Below are 20,129 nucleotides of genomic sequence, written 5' to 3'. Positions count from 1 at the left end.
AGCATGTGGCTGAAATATTAGCTAAACTCCAAAATAGCATAAAAAACAAAACAAAAAAAGCCCAGATTAGCTAAAATGGTTAGCATGTAGCTGATCTATTAACTAAACTCCAAAAAAGCCTAAAAAACGTTTTGAAAAAAAAAGACCAGATTAGCTAAGATAGTTAGCATGTAGCTGATCTATTAGCTAAACTCCAAAATAGCCTAAAAAAACAAAAAAACACCAAATTAGCTAAAAAAAAAAGTTAGAATGTACCTAAAATATTAGCTAAACTCCAAAATAGCCCAAAAAACTGAAAAAAGCCAAAATTTGCTAAAATAGTTGGCATGTAGCTAAATAATTAGCTAAACTCCAAAATAGGCTAAAAACTGTAAAAGCCCATACATCGATTCAATAAGACCACTGTTCTAGAGGGTAGATTTGTTGACATTTGTTAGTGAAAAAACGAAAGGGATTAAGGGGAAACTCTTTGTTTACATCAGCTCTGCTCCTGCGTTAAGTGTGCATCTCGGTTAATCTGGGTCTCTCCGATGCCCCACATAAATGAGCTTTGCACACTCATTCATCCAGCCAGAGGTTATCCTTTTAGAGCTGAATCAGATCCACACGGGATGAGGAATCATCGCCATGACGACAAGCTCTCGCTGTTCTTCTAACTTTCTACGATCCTCTTCACAATTTCACATTAAAAGAAAGCAGCAGTAATGTATCCATCTGATGTAATTAGCTTCAGATGACACTTTGAGTGTGTTCCTGTTTTATTTATCGCTTTTCTCAAGTATTTAAAGTGGGTTCCAAATCCTTGTGCTGAGCTGGGATTAGTTTCTTCTGCGTGGCTATATGTCTGTGCAGGTTTACAGGCTTTTTTGGGGCTTAATTAGGTGGTTGCTCTTTGTGCAGGCAGGTTAATGAGCAGCTATTTTTCAGAGGCTTTTGTTTTCTAGACCCACGATTTGAGGCTCATTGAAAGTCGAAGGATCACTCCTCCCAGCCAGTGGTGTTGTTGCACTCATCTTGTCTATCGTCCTCTCCCACAGTCTTTCTTTAGTCCTCCTTGTTATGTCTGCTCTCTCTTTTCTTTTTTTATAAGCCTCTCCCTGCCAGGACCTGCCTCCTCGCTCGTGTGGCCCCGGGGTGCTTCTAAATTTCCTGGGTATTGCAGTGGTAGATTGGAACGGAGGCCTTTGTCACTTTTATTTACTGCCTCACTGATTTCCCAGCAGCGTGCGCGCAGGTGTGTGTGCACACACAGCCGCAGAACCCACTGCAGGTATCCGAGCTGCAATGATCAAAAAGCTTTTCCAATACGACTGTTGCAGCGAAAACAACAGTGGCCTGAAGTTCTTCCTCCTCGACTCCGCTGAAGTGAACTTAGCGTGAGAGTGTTTGACGGCTGTTTCTGTCTGTCAAGGACAAACGAGGAGATGGAGGCAACATTCAGCCTGCAGAAAACATGACATTAAGGAAGTTTTGACATCTGCGCCTGACAGTGTGGATTACCAGGAGGTCACAGATTAGGATTAGAAGGTGACCCATTTCCTTTTAACAGAGTTAACCGCTCAGTCTGCTGCTAGTCGCTGAATCAGTTTCATCACTGAAAAGTTTGGAGAGTTTTTATTGTTTTAAACTCAAGTTTAAACAAAAAAGCGAAAGTTAGAAATGGGATTTATACTTCAGTTAAAGCATTTCTATAATTATGTGTTATAAGAAAGAGACATAAATAGGCAGAACTGGTCGGTGTCTTGATGAATGTATGTTTGTTAAAATGTTTCTTTTTAGGAATTAACAAAATGGTGCACTTATTTTTATTCTAGCAGTTTTTAAAAATGAAAGTTGGATCTAGTGGATAACAAGTTTGAAAAACAATCTCAAAGTAATGTGATTATGCATTAAAATAAAATAAAAAAACCTCAGTTTTTGATTTTTTTGGGGGGTTTTCTATCCAAAAAAAAACACTTTTAGGGTTTTTGCTGCAGTCATTTACAGCAGTAGATCATTTTTACTAACTGCTGTTGCTTCCGATATTAAAATTACAGATTGTATCAAACAGGTCTACAGTCAAAATATCGATAGTATCGATGTCACGTTGGTATCAGTATCGGGTCAATACCAGCCCACCGATATCGATACCTTGTTTGAAACTTTTCTCTATTTGCAAAAAGGACCCAGCTTGTAATAAACTATGTTCCATTTGATTGAAAGTATTGTCTTAATTCATTTTTTATGTTTATAGCGATAAAAAAAGGAATTAAAAACAATCGAGAATTTCAGGTTCATGTCACACCTACAACATTTATGAAAAATATCAATATTGGTATCGATATTGACCAGTATCGTATTGGATCGACCCCAAAACGCTCAGTATTGCCCAGCCTTAGTAAAAAATGAATTTTACTCATCTTTTTGCTTGGACAGCACAGCTTACAGGTGATGCTCAGTTATTATTAGGTGGTTTATCTGTTAGTATTTTAGAAACTCTGGTTTGGCGAGTGTTTCAATTTGACCCTTAACCCTGTAAAGCCCACTACATCAAAGAATTAATAGAAACATTTTGGGAATTAAAATGTATTTTTAAACCCTTTGATGAAATAAAAAAATAATTGCAATATTTATTTTTTATGACATATAGATCGTATCACTTATGATGGTTTTTGCTCACAACATTGTTAGATAAAATACTGAGACGAGCGTTCAGGATAAAAGTGCCTAATATACCCAATGTATCAAATTAGATCCACACGTTTCTAACATAGTGTTACTGTTTTATAAAGAATTTATTTTCAAAATGTTTGTAGTATTTCAATACAGTAAGTAGTCATTTAAAAAAAAATATAACAATAGATGAGTTATTCCAACCATAAAGTCTTGAATAAGAACAACATTTTTCCCGCCTAAAGTGTTCATGGAAGCAGCCATTTTGAAATGCCCCTCTACTCCCCCTAGTGGAACGATGAAGAACTACAGGGCATAAAACATGGACTGTACAGTAGCTTTTTAATGAGATAGGGTCTCAGAAATATAAAACGATTGGTTGTAGGGTTAAAGAAAAGCTAACATTTCAACAAGAACAAAGTTCATCTCCAAAATGAGAAACCGTGTCTGCCTCTGACCACATGCAGATAGGAGGCTCCATCCAGCAGCTCTCACAAATCCCCGTCTTCTATAGTTGTGTGGAAGCGTGCACCCCGGCGCGTGCATGTGGATACTCAAGCCTCGTGCCCACTGTACTCCGGCCTGCCAAGACTGTTGCTAGGCTACAAAAGGAAGTGTCCTGCATAGCAAATGTGTCCGTTGAGAGCTCATGTTTGTGTAATTGACTTGGCAAGGGCAAAAGAAAAAAAAGACAGTGTCATTGTTGAAGCACTTAATTGTTTCCCTTGAAAACACTTGTGAATGTTCATATTTAAGAGCAGGATTTATTAGGAAACTGGTTAGCAGGTTAGGCTTCTCTAACTAGCCCTACGGGTTGATAATGGCGGAGGTATTCTTTACTTTCTTGGTATGTTTGAATCTATCAACATTTGGCTTCAACGCCTAAAAAAAACACGAACAAAATCAACTTTCTTTTTTATAATTCCAAGAAACTCAAGACTCGTGCTGTCAGACTGCTGTTCACTGCAGGAACTTTGTCTGCAGATGTAATTAATCATAATCATGCACTGATGATAATTGCAGAAAAAGATGCTTTGTGACTTTAACTAACTTGGACAGGATGATGAATGGTTTCTGATTTGCATCCGCATAAAGTTTTAATAAAAAAATGTGAACTTTGTTGGTTTGTAGGGACTTCAGATTGATGTATGTAAGACAAATGCATGAAGAACACAAGTGGTTTCTGCAATTGAGATAAAATATTAATTAATAGTTTAAAAAAAAACATATTAGTCTTTTTGTTAAATATGCTGTGAAAGTTTCAGGAAAAAATACATGTTACAGATCAGATTACTAGTCTGCATACATCAAAAGTAGCTGACAAACAGTTATAACTTGATGAATTTAGACTGTTTCTGTTCCGTCTTGTTTCAATAAGTTATACCAAACTCACAACTGACTTTAACAGGCGAAAAATGGGTAGACTTGTACAGTTGGTTCACACAGAATTTTAAGATCGTAGACCACCCATAGAGAGAACATTTCCATCTACTGATTGTCTAATTTCCAAATGTTTTAACAATCAGAGGTCAGTGTTAGTGTTACGTCCCCTATGGGTAAACCTGGGTTGGGTCTAGGGGGGATAAAAAATACACAAGCGGACAATGACAAAAACTGGACACTAATGAGAATAACTCAATTTATTCAATAAAGGACATCTTGTGTCCTGAATGAAAAATTGAATAATTAATGCACTGGTCCAAACCAAAAGGGAATTGGAACCTTAGCCAAAAAATAAAACAAATAAACAAAGCCCGCAAATTAAGACTACCAAGGTCCAACCCCAAACTAATATAACAAAACCCAGCAGAGTAAGACTGCTGAGGAAGAAAAAGCACGACTCAGTAAAACCTGAATGCCACACAGTATGTCTGTGAGGTTTCCTCCAACTGAAATTGCCAGTAGGTGCCAATGAAGGCACATTGACCACACCTGCCAGGTGAGCAGAAGGACTGGATGGATAAAGGGGCAGCAGCAAGATGTAACTAGTATTGTGTAAGGACACTATACAACAGTCATTATCCTTACAAATACTTCTCGATACACTTACCACATGCACAACATTTGTATGATCAGTTTTTATGGCGTCTCTTGAGATGCCACAGATGTCCAAGACACACCTGGACTCCCTTTGAGACACAGCCGCTTCTTTCTACGACCATTCATAGACTTTACAACCCAAAAACCAGCATGAATCAACCCCCTGTTGTGCACATTGCCAGTTGCTGAGTTTAAACTGTTGTATGCGTGTTACTGGGCTGCCGGTGGTGCAGTGCCTCAAGGTCCCTGGTTCAAGTCCAGGCTGGGGGACCTTAAACAGAATCATCAATCGGGGGACCTTTCTGTGTGGAGTTTGCATGTTCTCCCCGTAAATGCATGGGTTTCCTCCAGGGACTCTGGCTTTTTCCCACCATCCAATAACAAGCTTCTTAGGTTAATTGGTTTTCAAAATTGTCCTTAGGTGTGAATGGGTGAGTGATTGTGGCTCTGTGACAGACTGGCGTCATGTCTAGGGTGTATCCTGTCTTCTGGTTAGGCTCCGGCAGCTCCGTGACCCGGAAAGGGACAAAATGGGTTAAGAAAACTGTTTCATTATTTTAGGGTTTGTGTGTTTAAAGAAACCAATTATTTAGGCTAGATTGTAGAGAAAGTGAAGACCAAGAAATCCACACAAACCTCCCTGAGAGCGTCTGATGGATGGAGAAAACTTCAGAAAGACATCAGTGCAGAAAATCCAACTGAACAGTTTAATTTTCTCCGTATTTGTGATGCCAGCATGACTGAATGCTGAAGAGCTGGAAGTTAATGTGAGAGGCAGTGGATCTAAGGCCTACGAAAGGACCAGGGTCGCTTTAGATCTATCACTTAAAAATATAAAGAGAGAATAACAACCTTACTTGTTATTGATGTTTTTGTCACAGTGGAAGTTGGAAAATAAATGATTGTTCTAAAATGACTGATTATGTGCATGCCTTTGTGTCAGTGCACAGATGATTTATTAACAGTCGATGGTTTCTGCTAAACACACAACTATATTCTTCATGTTTGTGAAAGAATCATACAGATGTTCTTTTAAACATGAATGCAACAGACTTTCCTCCATATAAATACATGCTGTTTTCAGTAGCAAATCCTTGGCTTTGATTCGTTGACTCCATCTGGAATTTTTCCCCCCGTTTGAACCGCTGCAGAGATGATTCCGAGGAAAAGCGCCTTCATGATGTTTCTGCTTGTAGGCTGATAGGAGATCAGTTCTGTATCAGTTTCCTGCCTCCATCACGGCCATCCGAGCGGAACAGAACCCGCAGGTTCAGTCGGTTATCGCCGAGACACACCTGGGCTGCTGGATTTACAGGTGGAAAGGGAATTAAAACAGCAGAATACTGATAGTTGGTTTAATGAAAGCTCATAAATGTGACTGGACATGGGAGTTCAATCTTTAGTCATGTCAAAAGGAGACTATCCATACCAAATCCCTGATTCGTCAACACATTCTCATGCACAAGTTGACAGATTTGGACGTTTGGTTAAAGATCCTCCGCATTTTTGGTGTCCCCAACTCATTTTTTTTATGAGCTGGCTCTTTCAATTCAATCAAGGCTCCCCAACCTCTATCGGTACTGGTTCTGGATGCGGTAGCCGTTTCAGACGTGGACCAGGCTAGGGTTAGGGTACTAATACCCAACACGTCCTGTTGTCTGGTCCGTGTCCGACAAAGATCCCTGATTTATTGGGAACAACCACCAAATCAGGGTTAGGGTTAGGAATCTTCTAGGTACGCAAATTCAGCTTCTGACTACAGTTGCGACATCTCCGCTTCCGGCTAATGTTGTGTTTGGCCGCCATCTCGCCTGCAACCAGATCCCTCTCGCCGAATATGCATTCTGGGATATACTAACCGTAGTCTTAGATAGACAGTCAGACTTTATGTCAGCAGTTTGCAGAAAAAGCCCAATGTGCCATTATTAGCCGCAGTATTTGGCCATATTTGTCTCCCTGATGACATCCGTGGTCAGCTCAGCCGGGTTGATGTGGTAGCAGTCTTTCTCAGCCCCCCCGGGCTGCGCTGAGAGGCGTAAGACTGACAGAAAATACAAGGGACGGGAAGAGGAAAAGTAGGCGAGAGATTTGGGGAATTAATGAAAAGGCATAAAGACGAGATTGTGAGAAGTTAAGAGGATTTAGATAGTAAGAGAGAATCAGAGGGAGGGGTGGGGGGTGCAGAGGGAGAGAGAGAGGAACCGTAGATCTAGGTCAGAGAAGAAACACAGACAACAAACAAGTGGAGGAAGGGAGGAACCAGCCTGTGAGGCTCAGTGGTGCTGGATCTGTATGGGATGGATCACAGAGAGAGTGTGAGAGGAGAACCATGACAGCTTACTGTGTGAAGTCCACTGCATTATTTATCATTAACAGGACTGCAGCTATTTTCATTTTTTATTAACCCAGAGGCATGAATACATTTATGACCCCACATTTATGATTGAGATATCATTTAGAGGCATGTTTCTTGACTTGATAGTAATTTCTTACTATCTTCTCTCTCTTAAAAAAAGATGAAAATCGTGTTTTTTTGTCTTTTTAACGTGTTCTTATAGGATTTTTCTCACAACGAAGAACACATATAAAAAATAATAAGCCTAAAAATGAGTTTCAGAGAAATTATTTATCCAAATATTTGGAAAACAGAAAAAAAGCAGTTAGAAAATCATGTAGTTTCCTGTTCCTCTCCATTCCAATACATCAACTTGCAGCCAAATAGATCCGTGAATGTCTTTGTTTTCTTCGTTAGAGCTGGTATCTGGCTGGATACCTTCAACATTTGTCACCTGTTCAAAGTGTTCTTGGAAAACAGGACATATTTTGTGTCAATTGGTAACTTCACATCTGAGCCAACAGAAATTACATGTGGAGTTCCCCAAGGCTCCATCCTGGGGCCCCTTTTATGTAACAATCTACATCACATGTGTCAAAGTCAAGGCCCGGGGGCCGGATCCAGCCCGCCAGGTAATTCTATCCAACCCTCCAGATCATTTTATTTATTGTTATTAATAGCACAATGTTATCTTGCGCTCATTTGTAACTTGTATAGTTTTGAGAATTTTTTTTTTTTATGGAGGGTAAAATAATTAAAGTTATTTAAAGTTTAAGTTGATTTATTCTGGAATAATATTCCTGCCTTTTTATTATTCACAAATATGTTAAAAAGTTATGGTTTTAAAGTTTTAAAAATTGACTGTTTTGCTATTTACTAAGATTTTTTAGGCTGTTTTGGAGTTTAGCTAATATTTCAGCTACAAGCTAGCTGTTTTGGCTAATTTAGGCTTTTTGTTAACTGTTTTTGAGTTTAGCTGTTTTTTCAGCTACATGCTAGCTCTTTTGGCTAATTAAGGCTTTTTTATTTTTTTTAACTGCATGCTAGCTGTTTTGGATAATTTAGGCTTTTTTTGTTTTTAGGATATTTTGAAGTTTAGCTATTTTTTTCAGCTACATGCTAGCTCTTTTGGCTAATTAAGGCTTTTTTATTTTTTTAACTGCATGCAAGCTGTTTTGGCTGATTTAGGGTTTTTTGTTTGTTTTTTAGGCTGTTTTAAAGTTTAGTTAATAGTTCAGCTACATGCTAACTGTTTTGGCTAATTTGGGCTTTTTTTCAGTTTTTAGGATGTTTTGAAGTTTTGCTATTTTTTTTTTCCAGCTATATGCTAGCTGTTTTGGCTAACCTACGTTTTTCTTTAGTTTTTTTTAGGCTAATTTGACATTTAGCTCATACTTTAGCCGGCTATCAGCTTCATCATTTTCAGCCATTAGCTTCAGTGTATTTATTTACATTCTCCCAACGGCTCAGGTAATAAAGAACAACATTAGTTACCATAACTATGCAGATGACACACAGATATATTTTACACTGACACCAGGAGACCAAGCCTCTGTACAGGCTCTTGGTAAATACATTGAGGACATTAATGACTGGATGTGTCACAACTTACTTTAATTTACTTCCTTCAGAATCTACTGGAATGATCGTGTTAACGATTGAAAAGTTACAAAGTGTTAAAGATTTTTTTGCTTATGTGTCACTGGTGATGCCTTAAAGGGTTAAAAAAGGGCAAAACTGCAGAAAAAAGACAGAAGAAGTATTGAAGGTAGCAAAAAAAAAGTGAAACAATAGAAGGAAAATCATTTAAACCACTATTTTTTTTTTAAATTTGTTTTAATTTTCAAAGGTAAAAACCGAATTCACGTCTTGGTTTATAGAAGTTTAAATATTCACATAACTTACAAAAGGTCAATGTATGAAATGTTAATGATTTGGCATCAAACTGTAGCGAGACACTTGTGACATTTGAGACTGACAGTGACTTATTTTCACCTTCTGACTAAGTAATCATCGCTATTTGTTCTCCTGAACCGCCTTGGTAATCAAACACTGCTGTGGAATTCCAGCTTTTGTTACCGGGTTCTATTTCTGGAATTCTGAATTAACAGAGCAGGAAATGGTGGAGTACCAAAGAAAAGATCTTGAACTCGGTCACTTCACACGGATGGGAGCGAAGACGAGCAGAAATCGAGAGGGGGAGTAATGAGTCCTTATCCCGCTCTGGTGATCCCCACGTCAAATATCTGTTTGACACGTTAACTGGTCCCCTCCTCCTCCTTCAGTTAATCTCTTCATTTTTGAGCACATGTGTGGGTGTTTGCAATCAGCACTAGGGCCATCTTTTTCTATTATGCATGTGTCCGCGAGCACATGTGCACGCCTTTGGTTTGTAAGTGGCTGTAATTCTTTTGTGCAGCTCCAACAAAGCCGCTCCTTGTTCTGGTGGAATTGGGGCAGTCTGATCCTAATGAGAGATCCCAGGTCAATCTTTCCTCTCGCAGAGGCAGGACTGGTTTTTTTGAGGCGTGCTGGAGGGCGTGCGAGCTCACGAGAAGAAGACGGAGAAGCCGATCAGCAAGTTTAACCTTCCAGCGGTGCTTAGTTTGCATTGTGGGCTCCAGAATTACCATGTCGAGACCCAGCTGTCTTTTCATTACAAGTCAGCAAGTTTAAAAGTCGAGCCGATTGAAAGGAAGTAAAACCGTCAAGGTCACATGTTGTCAATTCCATGTTGAGCTGAACAAAACCGTTTTATTGTAAGATTTAGTCATTGAAATTAGCTAGTTTTGGATTACACAATGAGTTCATCTTTTGAACTATTTCAGAACCGTTCCCAATGGATTTTTAATCACGACTTTGCCAATTTTAGCCAAAATCTAAAACTCTTGAAGGACATAGTTTCTGCAGAGCGCCAGGAGTTCATTCGAAATTCACCTCTGGGTAGAGGGCAGGATCGTTGGCACGAATCAATTCCGTTTGCTAGCAGTCTCTCACGTCCTCAAACTTATATGATCGTTGCGACAAAAGTTGAGCCGGAACTTGGACGAAGTCAACAAAGACAAACATGGAGCACTTCCTACATCTCAAATAGGTCTTTTTAACCAGCATTTTTCCAACTGCTCCTATTTTTAACAATTTGAGTAAAAGAAATAGTCAGAAAAGCAATTTCAAGCTTAATTTTCTGTACATTTGTCCTCCATCGTCGTCACAAAAACATACAAAAAACATCAAAAACACAACTTTCATTGCAGTGGGTCTTGAAAGGATAAAAAAAAACACAAAGTCAGCTTTCTTTGGCTCTAGAAATGAGGACTAAAATGTGCTGTCTGTTGGTTCTTGCCACATTTCTGACAATTTAAAATAAACTTCCTGAAATTAAAGTCTAAAATTATCTGTGTGCTGCCCCCTACAGGTTCAAACGAGGTATTACAGTTGAATTTTCTCCCTTCCCCTTCATTTGAAAGTCGTGCAAGTCGTGTCTGGAATAGTTTTATTTTTTTTAAATCCTACCTTCCAAGTGGAGGGAAAGAACGCCCTGCATCCAGATTTTCTTCATGTGGGTGCGCTCTAAACCACTGAAGTTTACATTTAAATGAAAATAATGAATTTTTGTTGCAGAGTGACCTTTTTAAAGTTATAAAATGGCTCACGAAACAAAAATATATTGCAATATACTGGAAAATATATGATATATTAAAAATATATATCTCATTTACCCACATATTTTTGAATATATGGCAAAATATGGATGGTCAACCTATTTTTGAATACATATATTATATATTATAGCATATTTCAGTACATAGAGCAATATGTTGCAGTATAAATCACAACATCACAGAAAGTTCTGTGGTGAAACTGTCATCATTTGCTCAGTATAAGTCTACATGTTAAAGACCAGGAGTCAATCGCAGATCTAAACCACACCTCCTCCGCTCAGCCCGCCCCTTTTTTTCTTGCATTTTTCAAATTTGAGCTGAAAGTGGAGACGGCCTCCAACTGTTGTGCTTTCTTTTAACTTAACTACCTTTGGTACAAATTTGACTGTTTTTACTTTTCTTTATATTTTATATGAACAATTATGATTGAAAATGATATATAATCACGTTTTTAATTGAGTATTAATGTAAATTACAATATAAAAGTCTTTGTTTTAAATATAAACCAAATGTTATTTCAAAAGTTATCTCCTAAACACACAAAAATGAAGCTTTAATGTGATATGAAAGCGACAGTGTGGATTTTAAGGTAGATCACAAATTCTAAAATAATGCATTTTTGGCAAACTGTGTTATTGTAATATGTGGGCTCATGCCGCTCAGCAGCTGTGTTTCCATTGGATTCATGCAGTTGTTGGACCCTCAGCTCCTCTGTAAAATCACCAAACACCATTTCCCAAAATCTCTTCATCCGTAGCCGCTCCCATCTGACTTTCAGCTCCACGGCCTGAATAAGACGCCGAAGTCTCCTTTGATTGATGATGATGATGAGCGCTAGAATCAAATTATTATTCACATCTGTCACCATGTTTTGAACGACTTATCGATTGAGTTGGTTTGTGTTAATTCACATAATTATTATTTACTGGAAACAGTGTGATTTTTTTCAAATTTCGATAAAACCCAAGTATTATAAACACATTCTTACATGGCATTAATGCTGAACATTTTGCATTATACAAAATGCCGCTATATTATAACAAATGCTAGCACTGCCATTAGTGTTATTGTAGATCAATGTTAAGTAGAGCTGGTAAAACGATAACATTACACATCTAATTGTTGATTTTCTAGAGAAGTTTTGACCTTATGTGGAGACACAAAGCATTGACCTACTTTTTCAAGCAGATCCTCATCGCTCTCACACATTCAGCCACAGCCAGACCGACTGCTTTTAGGCGCTCTTACTTTGGCGGAGTGTGTGGTCCATATATATTTAAAGCTCTCCGTCATTAGCCTAAATCGAATCCCCATGTCATTCTGAGATCATTTTCTGTCCAAACCCTAAATGCAAATGTATAATCAATGAATAATAAGGTTGTGTTTGGTTTAATAATTCATATTTAAGGGTGGTAAAATAAATCCATGACATTAACGTTTAACAACTTCCATTGATGTCGCTGTTTTCCTGCTTTAACCACTTCTACACTGTAGATGAAGACATGGGATTTCATTAAATTAGTAGAAATTAAATAACTGTAAAATAACTATAAAATAATAATTAAATAACTGTCTTTTTTACTTCTTATAAGTTTGTGTTCTTTGTAAAAAAAAAAGATATTTATGGTTAAAAATGAAAGATTACTGTATTTTAATCAGTTGATCATTTGCATATACCATCATTTTAAACACATTTATTACTACTTGGCCTCATTAAAAAAAGAAATTGCACTGAAAAGAAACACAACAATTTAAAATAAAACATTTCCAGTGGGGATGTAAAAGATAAAGATACATATACAAAAATCGGTGACAGCTGGATTGGTTGAAAACCACAGAAATGAACAAGACTATGTTGATAAAAAGGTATCAAATTGATCAGGAGGTAAATAACTTTGGCAAACGTTATCAGTTTTTCTCTCTGTTGTGTCTCTACTGATGTGTTATTGATAGATGTAAATGCCAAATTATTTATAAATATCTGGATTGTATACATTTAGATAAATGAATGGGAACATATTTTAACCTTAGTTTTGAATTGCATTAAAAAAAAACACTTAAAGTTAATTATTTCCATCAAAGCTTCTTGACTTTGTCAGAAACCTTGATTTCAACTAAATTCAGTTTGTTTTAATTTATTTTATTTTTTATTCTAAACTGATTTTGTCAAATCACGTCTTTTTTTTCACAGGTTATGGTTGGTTTTGACCCGTTTATATAAAATAAATTTATAAATCAGTAGTTAGAGCCAACAGTAAAATCATTATTGGATTTCAGCCACCACGTTGACAACCATGTCCTCTTCCAATCAAAGTTAAAGTCCCATCAATTGTCACACACCTAGGCATGTGATTTGGCCCATCCCCTGGGGGAGGGGTGAGCTACAGACACAGCTGCGCTCGGGAACCATTTGGTGGTTTAACCCCCCAATCCAACCTCTTATCGTTGACTGTCAAGCATTGGCTCCCATTTTAGTATGACTCCACCTGGATTTGAACTCACGACTGTTCAGTCTCAGGGCGGACACTCTACCATTAGGCCACTGAGCAATCATGTGAGCCGTTTTTATTAAAATCTAGAGTCATACTTTATTTTAAAGGCCCAGAGACCCAAAGAAAAAAATAATAAAACCAACATTTCCATGGAAACATTCAGATTCCCAAGTCGTCACATACAGACGTTTGGTTAAGGACTCCTCCGCGTCACTTTTTGGGTGTCCCCAAGTCGTCGTTTTTTGACATACTGGCCGTTCTCAATAATTTATGGGTCCCAAACCTCCAGGCCAGAAGTGGTCTAGTACCGTGACGTGTACCCAAACCCGGTACCGGTGCCCTAACCATATCCCGACATGGACCAGATACGGTATCAGACCCAAACTGGTACCAGATGCGGTACCGGGCGCAGTACTGGACGTGACCCAGTATTGGGTTAAGGTTAGGGTACCGGTACTGGCCGAGTCCTGGGGACCAGTGCGCATCTGGTACTGCATCCGGTTGTGGACCCTTGTGGCCTTGTGGTAGTCTGCCCTGAGATTTTAAGAGTCATACCAAAGGGTTGGATTGGGGGTTCCTGAGCGCAGCTGTGTCTGCAGCTCCCCCCTCTCCTAGGGGATGGGCCAATAGAGAGATCAAATTTCACACATCTAGGTGTGAGACAACTAATGGGACTCTAACTTAATGGACTTTAAGTTGCTTTTGCAAACAGCCAGCACGTCACGAGTTGGGGAGACCCAAAATGTCAAACAGTGACCAATAACCTCGAGATAACATAAGAATTGAATGATATTTTTTTGTTTTTAGGGTATTTAAAGCTGATTGAAGACATGGGTTGAAACGGATCCATGGTGCACGTTGAATCGTGAAGGGAAGATATCCTATTTTATGGATAAAACCTTAAGAAGTCTTCGGTTGTGACGTTACAAAGTGAAAAAATGGAAAAATCCTTGGTGCAAATCAACAAGTTTTTGCCGCATTTTTATAGCCGGTTGGGTTCTTACTTTGAGTCTTTCTGTAGAACAGCTTGTTAGAACTGCTCTCATTTTATGGGCTCCATCATTTAAAGCAAGACCCTTAATGCCATCTGGTTTGTAACAACTCCCGAAGGACAACAGTCATGTCCTTGTTTTAAGCGTGAATGTATCGCTGTGGCTAAGCTCTTCTGATTGGACTGTAATATGCTAATCTTTCAAGTCCAGACAGGTGGAGGGAATAGCTGTCAGAGCTTTTAGAGTATCTGTCCTTGTTAGCTTCATTAGATAATCTCAGCCACAGATGCTCTGTTTCAAATGAAGCACTTGGGATTTCCATTTGCCCCTCAGCTTCCAGTTTTCTAGTTTCTCGCCCTCCAAATCCCTCAGGCGCCTTTGTAGCCTTGATATTGCGCAACAGTGGAGTCTGAAGTCTCTTTTCTTTTGTTTTTCACATGTGAAATTTCTTGCGGATGAACTGATTTGTTCGTGCCGATATGCCGAAGTCTCAAGCAGCCTTGAAGAACACTCACCATCAAGCAGCCACTTGACTGGCGCTGATCTCTTTGAGAGCGGCTGACACTGGGAGAATGGCTGCAGGGCGGCACAGACACCATCTGTGCACGCTCACTTTGATTTCATCACGGTTATTGGATAAATGTCTGCAAAAAAAGCTCACGCAGGTGACATTAAAACGAGCACACAAAAGTGTGTCAACCAGAGATTTGGAACACAATTTGTTCAGATTTTCCAGGATAAACAACAATAGGGAGTGCTGATGGTGTTCTGGACAACAGCCAACAAAAATAACGACAAAATACCTTAAAGTTTTCTTGTAACTGAACTTTCTTTTCTTTTCTTTCTTTATACCCCCTAACCTGAAATACCCCACCAGTTTCTTTTTTATTTTTTTTTGTTTTTGGACCCTGCCACAGATGGGCGACCTGTTCAGGCTTTACCCCGCCTTTGCCCAACACTAGTCCCCGGTGATCCCATACCGTGACTTTTCAACCATTGACATGATTAACGTCATTCCAGTAGATTTTGAAGGAGAAAAGCAGCTTGTTGAGCAACGATATATTTTCAGCACGGTCAGTTCAAACTTCAATTTTGGGGTCATAGTTTTGTAACACATTCTCATCCCCGAATTGTCACATATTGACGTTTGGTTAAGGCCTCTTCCATGTCACTTTTTGGTGTTTTGGGTATCCCCAATTTGTCATTTTTTGATGTACCGGGTTTTTGTAAAATCAAGGGTCCACAACCCTTGGGACACGGTACCGGATGCTGTACCAGATGCGCACTGGTCCTTGGGACCCTAACCCAGTACCGATACCCTAACCTTAACGCGGTACTGATTCGTCTTCGGCACAGTGTCTGGTTCACGGCCGGTTACGCTCCCAGTACAAGTTTGGGTCCAGTACTGCATCTCGTCCGGTGACAGCTTAGAGTTAGGGTACCAGTTCACCCAGCGTTGCAGTACTGGACCAGTTCTGGTTCGCGGCCTTTAGGTTAGGGACCCATGATTTAATGGGAATAGCCAGCACATCAAAAAATTATGAGTTGGGGATACCGAAAATGTCAAAAAGTGACCTGGAAAGGGCCTTAACCAATATGTGATGACTTGGGAGTGAGAATGTGTTAGGTTTTGCTCCAGTTCGATAAAGGGTTTGTGTGTTGCAAATCAAGAATAAAAAAATCCTGCAAAAGTAATTTTCTTAATTTGCCAATGAGCAAAACAAAAATGAGGGAAAACCTTTCAGTCATGTTGACTTTGCTGCAGAAAAAACATCCAGAACTGGAAGTCCCCTCATATTGCTTGAAAAAAAATTGTATTTTAACTGGTGACCACAACAGCTTTCCTGTTTTAAGCTCTGGTAAAAGTTGTTTTCTGCAATTCTGAACAATTGTGGGTTTGGGTAAGTTGTATATTTTCTGCATCCGGCTGATGATATCAGGCCAACACGTTCTTACTTCCAACTTCTCATACATGGACATATGGTTCGGGCCCCTTCCACGCCACCTTTTGACGTTTTGCGTGTGCCTAACTCGTCGTTTTTCAACGACTGGCTTGTCTGCAGCCATGCAGATCCCTCTTCTTTAAGTTGGCTCTTACTAAGGCTGGTGCAATGTAATAAAACAATACATAAGAAATCCTTCTTAAATTTAGCACAACACGTGTGTCACAAACGGGCAGACAGCTGGTTCCACGTGCAACAGGTTTATTAGTTCAGACAGGAACTAAGCACAGCTAAAAATCCACAAATCTATATCAGGGTCAGACAGGCAGATATCAATCATGGGATCACCCAAGAAGTGACTAAGGTTGTCAGAGTCCAGGTGAGGGTCAGGGCAGGTGGCAAGCAATGAGAGATAAAGCAGGGTCAGGTTCACAGAAGATCAAAAACGCTCGGTAATGCAGGCAAGGTGGTACAAACAATACTTCGCACTGATTGAGGCTCTGATTGGAGACAGCTGAGCAGCATCCAGGAACTGTGCGTTGGGGTTGCTGGGAGATGTAGTGCAGTCAGTACTCTGGAGATGGTTCCCACCGGTGACCAGAGGGGGAGACAGAGAGCTCTGACCCCTGTCAACATGTTTGAAACTTTCAACGTAAACATGCAAAGATTCTCTTTCCTCACAATTCAGTTCAATAGTGTAACAAATGGTTGGTTTTAAACAGAGAATTGTGGTATCCCTATGAAATATGGGCAAAAAAGTCTTTAAAAGCTGGCTCCTTTGTTTTCATTTTAATCTGTCTTTAACCCTTTTGATTGTTAATAATAATAATTTTCTTGTCTGCCCTTTCAAGCATCAATGAAACGGTTTCAAATAAAGCTGTCCTGTCTGTATTTGCTACTAGATTATTGTTTTAATGTGTTTTTAACATTTCTTTCACCTTCACTCGCGCTCCCTGTCTTTCTGCCCTCCTGTTCTCTCGTCTCCAGGGTCGCCACGTTAAGACAGGGCAGCTGGCAGCCATCAAGGTCATGGATGTCACCGGGGTAAGACACACACTCCTGCGCCGTACACACACTCACACATCCAATCCCAGAAAATCATCTGGAGCAATGATCCGACTGTCAACCGCGGCATCTAATTAGGAGAGATGAGTCAGTGTCTGTGCGAGTCTGTGTGGGCGCTGGATGCAGAGGGGAGGAAACGAGGACGGGCCCATCGCCATGGTGATATTAGCCGGAGGTATCGGGACGGCGGTGTGGTCTGAGGCGTTTCTGTAAAAGCAGAAGGGAATCTCGGCTATATTTAGAGATCCTTTTATTCTGTGCCTCCCCGTCAGCTGCCAGCAAAACAATGAGGGAGTGCAGGAATGATGGAGCACCGGGTCTGCAGAATGAATGAGTCGGTGAATTAGGAAACGTGCTCAGTGAAAGGACACAAATGAATACTTTTGAAACCCAACTGTGCTTTAACAGAAAGATTTAATCCTGTGAATTTGCAAATATGTGAACTGATTGACCTTTAATTATCAGTAAAACCAAAAGAAATATGAATAGTTTAGTTCAAGAACAAACAAATTATATTTTCAAAGTAAAACATCTGTGACACTTTTAATAAGCGGCATTCATTTGAAGTAATCAGTATCCACTATAACAATTTCTTTCATTGACTGTGATGCAGGCAGCCACCAAAATAGAGCTAATTAAAGGCTAATGCAGTTACTGTGGATAATTCCAAGCCCAGCTGTGTGCTTTGCTTCGATTCAAAATGCAAATGTGCCATCAACCCGATTTGCTTTTGGTTTGTTAGCATCCCATTAGGTCTGTTATGGGTCAGAAATAGGAGTTCTACGCTGAACTTTTTTTTGTGTGTCTCTCAGGATGAAGAAGAGGAGATTAAAGCAGAAATAAACATGCTGAAGAAGTACAGCCACAACCGGAACATCGCCACCTACTACGGCGCTTTCATCAAGAAAAACCCTCCGGGCATGGACGACCAGCTATGGGTAGGTCGATTTTTGTGTGTTTGTCCATCGGAATAGAAACAAAGAGTGAGAGTAGAAATTCTTTTAAAAGAAACTTGATTTTCTTTATTACTGCTACTAAAGTCAGTCCATGTTTTCCGACTATCCTGCCAATGACGCTCTTTGTTGGCCAAACACACCTGATCCAGGTAATCAGCGGAAAATAAGGCAGGGTTTTTGGGAAAACCGGCAGGAGTTTGGACACCCCTGAGCTAGTGTGTTCATACAGGAGTGAGGATGACTATTTACTTTTACATGTGTTTTTGTGACTCAGTATTACGGTTAGAGGAGTCAGGCTGTAACTCATAAGCTCTGATTCCCTCTAAGAGCAGGGGTCCCCAAACGTTTTCTAGTGACGGCCACATAACCGTTTTCTTCTCTGATGTGGAGCAGGAGTCGGCTTGTAGGCTAATAGAAAAAGTGTAACAATCACAGCGTGAATGTAACGTTTTATGGTTTTCCAGAAAGCCACACATAGCCAAATTTTAAATAATTCATTTCGGTAATCTTCCAAGAAAAAAATAATACTAAAACATTTTTGAAAAATAGGTATTTAGCATTATCTGCAATCGATAAATAGCTGAAGATGCTTAAATTCATAACTAAAAATACTGAAGCTGATAGGTGAAAACACTGAAGCTGATAGCTAGCTAAAATATTAGCCAAGAGCCAAATTAGCTGAAAAAACTCAAAAACTTCTAAATTAGCCTAAACAGCTAGCATAAAGCTAAAATATTAGCTAAACGCCAAATTAACCCAAAAAACTAAAAAAAGGCTAAATTAGCCTAAAGAGCTAGCATAAAGCTAAAATATTAGCTGAACTCCAAATTAGCCTTAAGAAACAAAAAAAACTTTAGTAGCCAAAACAGCTAGCATACAGTTGAAATATTAGCTAAATGCCAAATTAGCCCAAAAAACAAAAAAAGGCTATATTAGCCTAAAGAGCTAGCATGTGGCTGAAATATTAGCTAAATTCCAAATTAGCCTAAAAAACTGGAAAATGTCTAATTTTGCCAAAACAGCTAGCATAAAGCTAAAATATTAGATAAACTCCATTGGCCTAAACAGCTAGCATGTAGCTGAAATATTAGCTAAATGCCAAATTAGTCTAAAAACTGAAAAAAAAATGTCTAGTTTAGCCAAAATAGCTAGCGTAAATCTAAAATGTTAGCTGAACTCCAAATTAGCCTAAAGAAACAAAAAAAACTTTATTTGCCAAAACAGCTAGCATACAGTTGAAATATTAGCAAAATGCCAAATTAGCCCAAAAACAAAAAAAGGCTATATTAGGCTAAAGACCTAGCATAAAGCTAAAATATTAGCTGAACTCCAAATTAGCCTTAAGAAACAAAAAAAACTTTAGTAGCCAAAACAGCTAGCATGCAGTTGAAATATTAGCTAAACGCCAAATTAGCCCAAAAAACAAAAAAAAGGCTATATTATCCTAAAGAGCTAGCATGTGGCTGAATTATTATCTAAATTCCAAATTAGCCTAAAAAACTCTAAAAATATCTAATTTCCCAAAACAGCTAGCATAAAGCTAAAATATTAGATAAACTCCATTAGCCAAAACAGCTAGCATGTAGCTGAAATATTAGCTAAATGCCAAATTAGTCTAAAAACTGAAAAAAAATGTCTAGTTTAGCCAAAAACAGCTAGAGTAAATCTAAAATATTAGCTAAACTCCAAATTAGCCCAAAAAAGCTATATTAGCCTTAACAGCTAGCATGTAGCTTAAATATATTACTTAAATGCCAAATTTGTCTAAAAAACTGGAAAAATGTCTAATTTAGCCAAAATAGTTTGGGGGGGCCGGGCCAAACGTGGAGGAGGGCCAGATCCGGCCCGGGGGCCGTAGTTTGGGGACCCCTGCTTTAAGAGTACTGATCGTAGTGCAATAACTGAGTTGCTGATCTTGTGTCCACCTGTCTCTGTGCATGCTGGGAATTTTATTAATATTTTTCTCTATGATGCAAGCTCTCATTACTGATG

At 39.0% G+C, this 20,129-nt stretch overlaps 1 protein-coding gene across 1 annotated transcript in view; it reads left to right on the top strand.

Annotated features, from left to right (window-relative positions):
• The window catches only part of LOC112151658 (traf2 and NCK-interacting protein kinase), a gene marked incomplete in the record, with an annotated part of 98,737 nt that overhangs the window by 37,593 nt on the left and 41,015 nt on the right, over nt 1-20,129 (top strand). Inside the window, 2 exon segments of the mRNA XM_024280712.2 lie at nt 17,104-17,160; nt 17,994-18,097. Coding sequence (XP_024136480.1) covers nt 17,104-17,160; nt 17,994-18,097 — 161 coding nt within the window.

The sequence above is a fragment of the Oryzias melastigma genome, linkage group LG22 (genome assembly GCF_002922805.2).
Source record: "Oryzias melastigma strain HK-1 linkage group LG22, ASM292280v2, whole genome shotgun sequence".
In the NCBI taxonomy this organism is placed as follows: Eukaryota; Metazoa; Chordata; class Actinopteri; order Beloniformes; family Adrianichthyidae; genus Oryzias; species Oryzias melastigma.
Note: the sequence above shows the minus strand (reverse complement) of the source record. Positions and strands in the feature narration are given on the sequence as shown.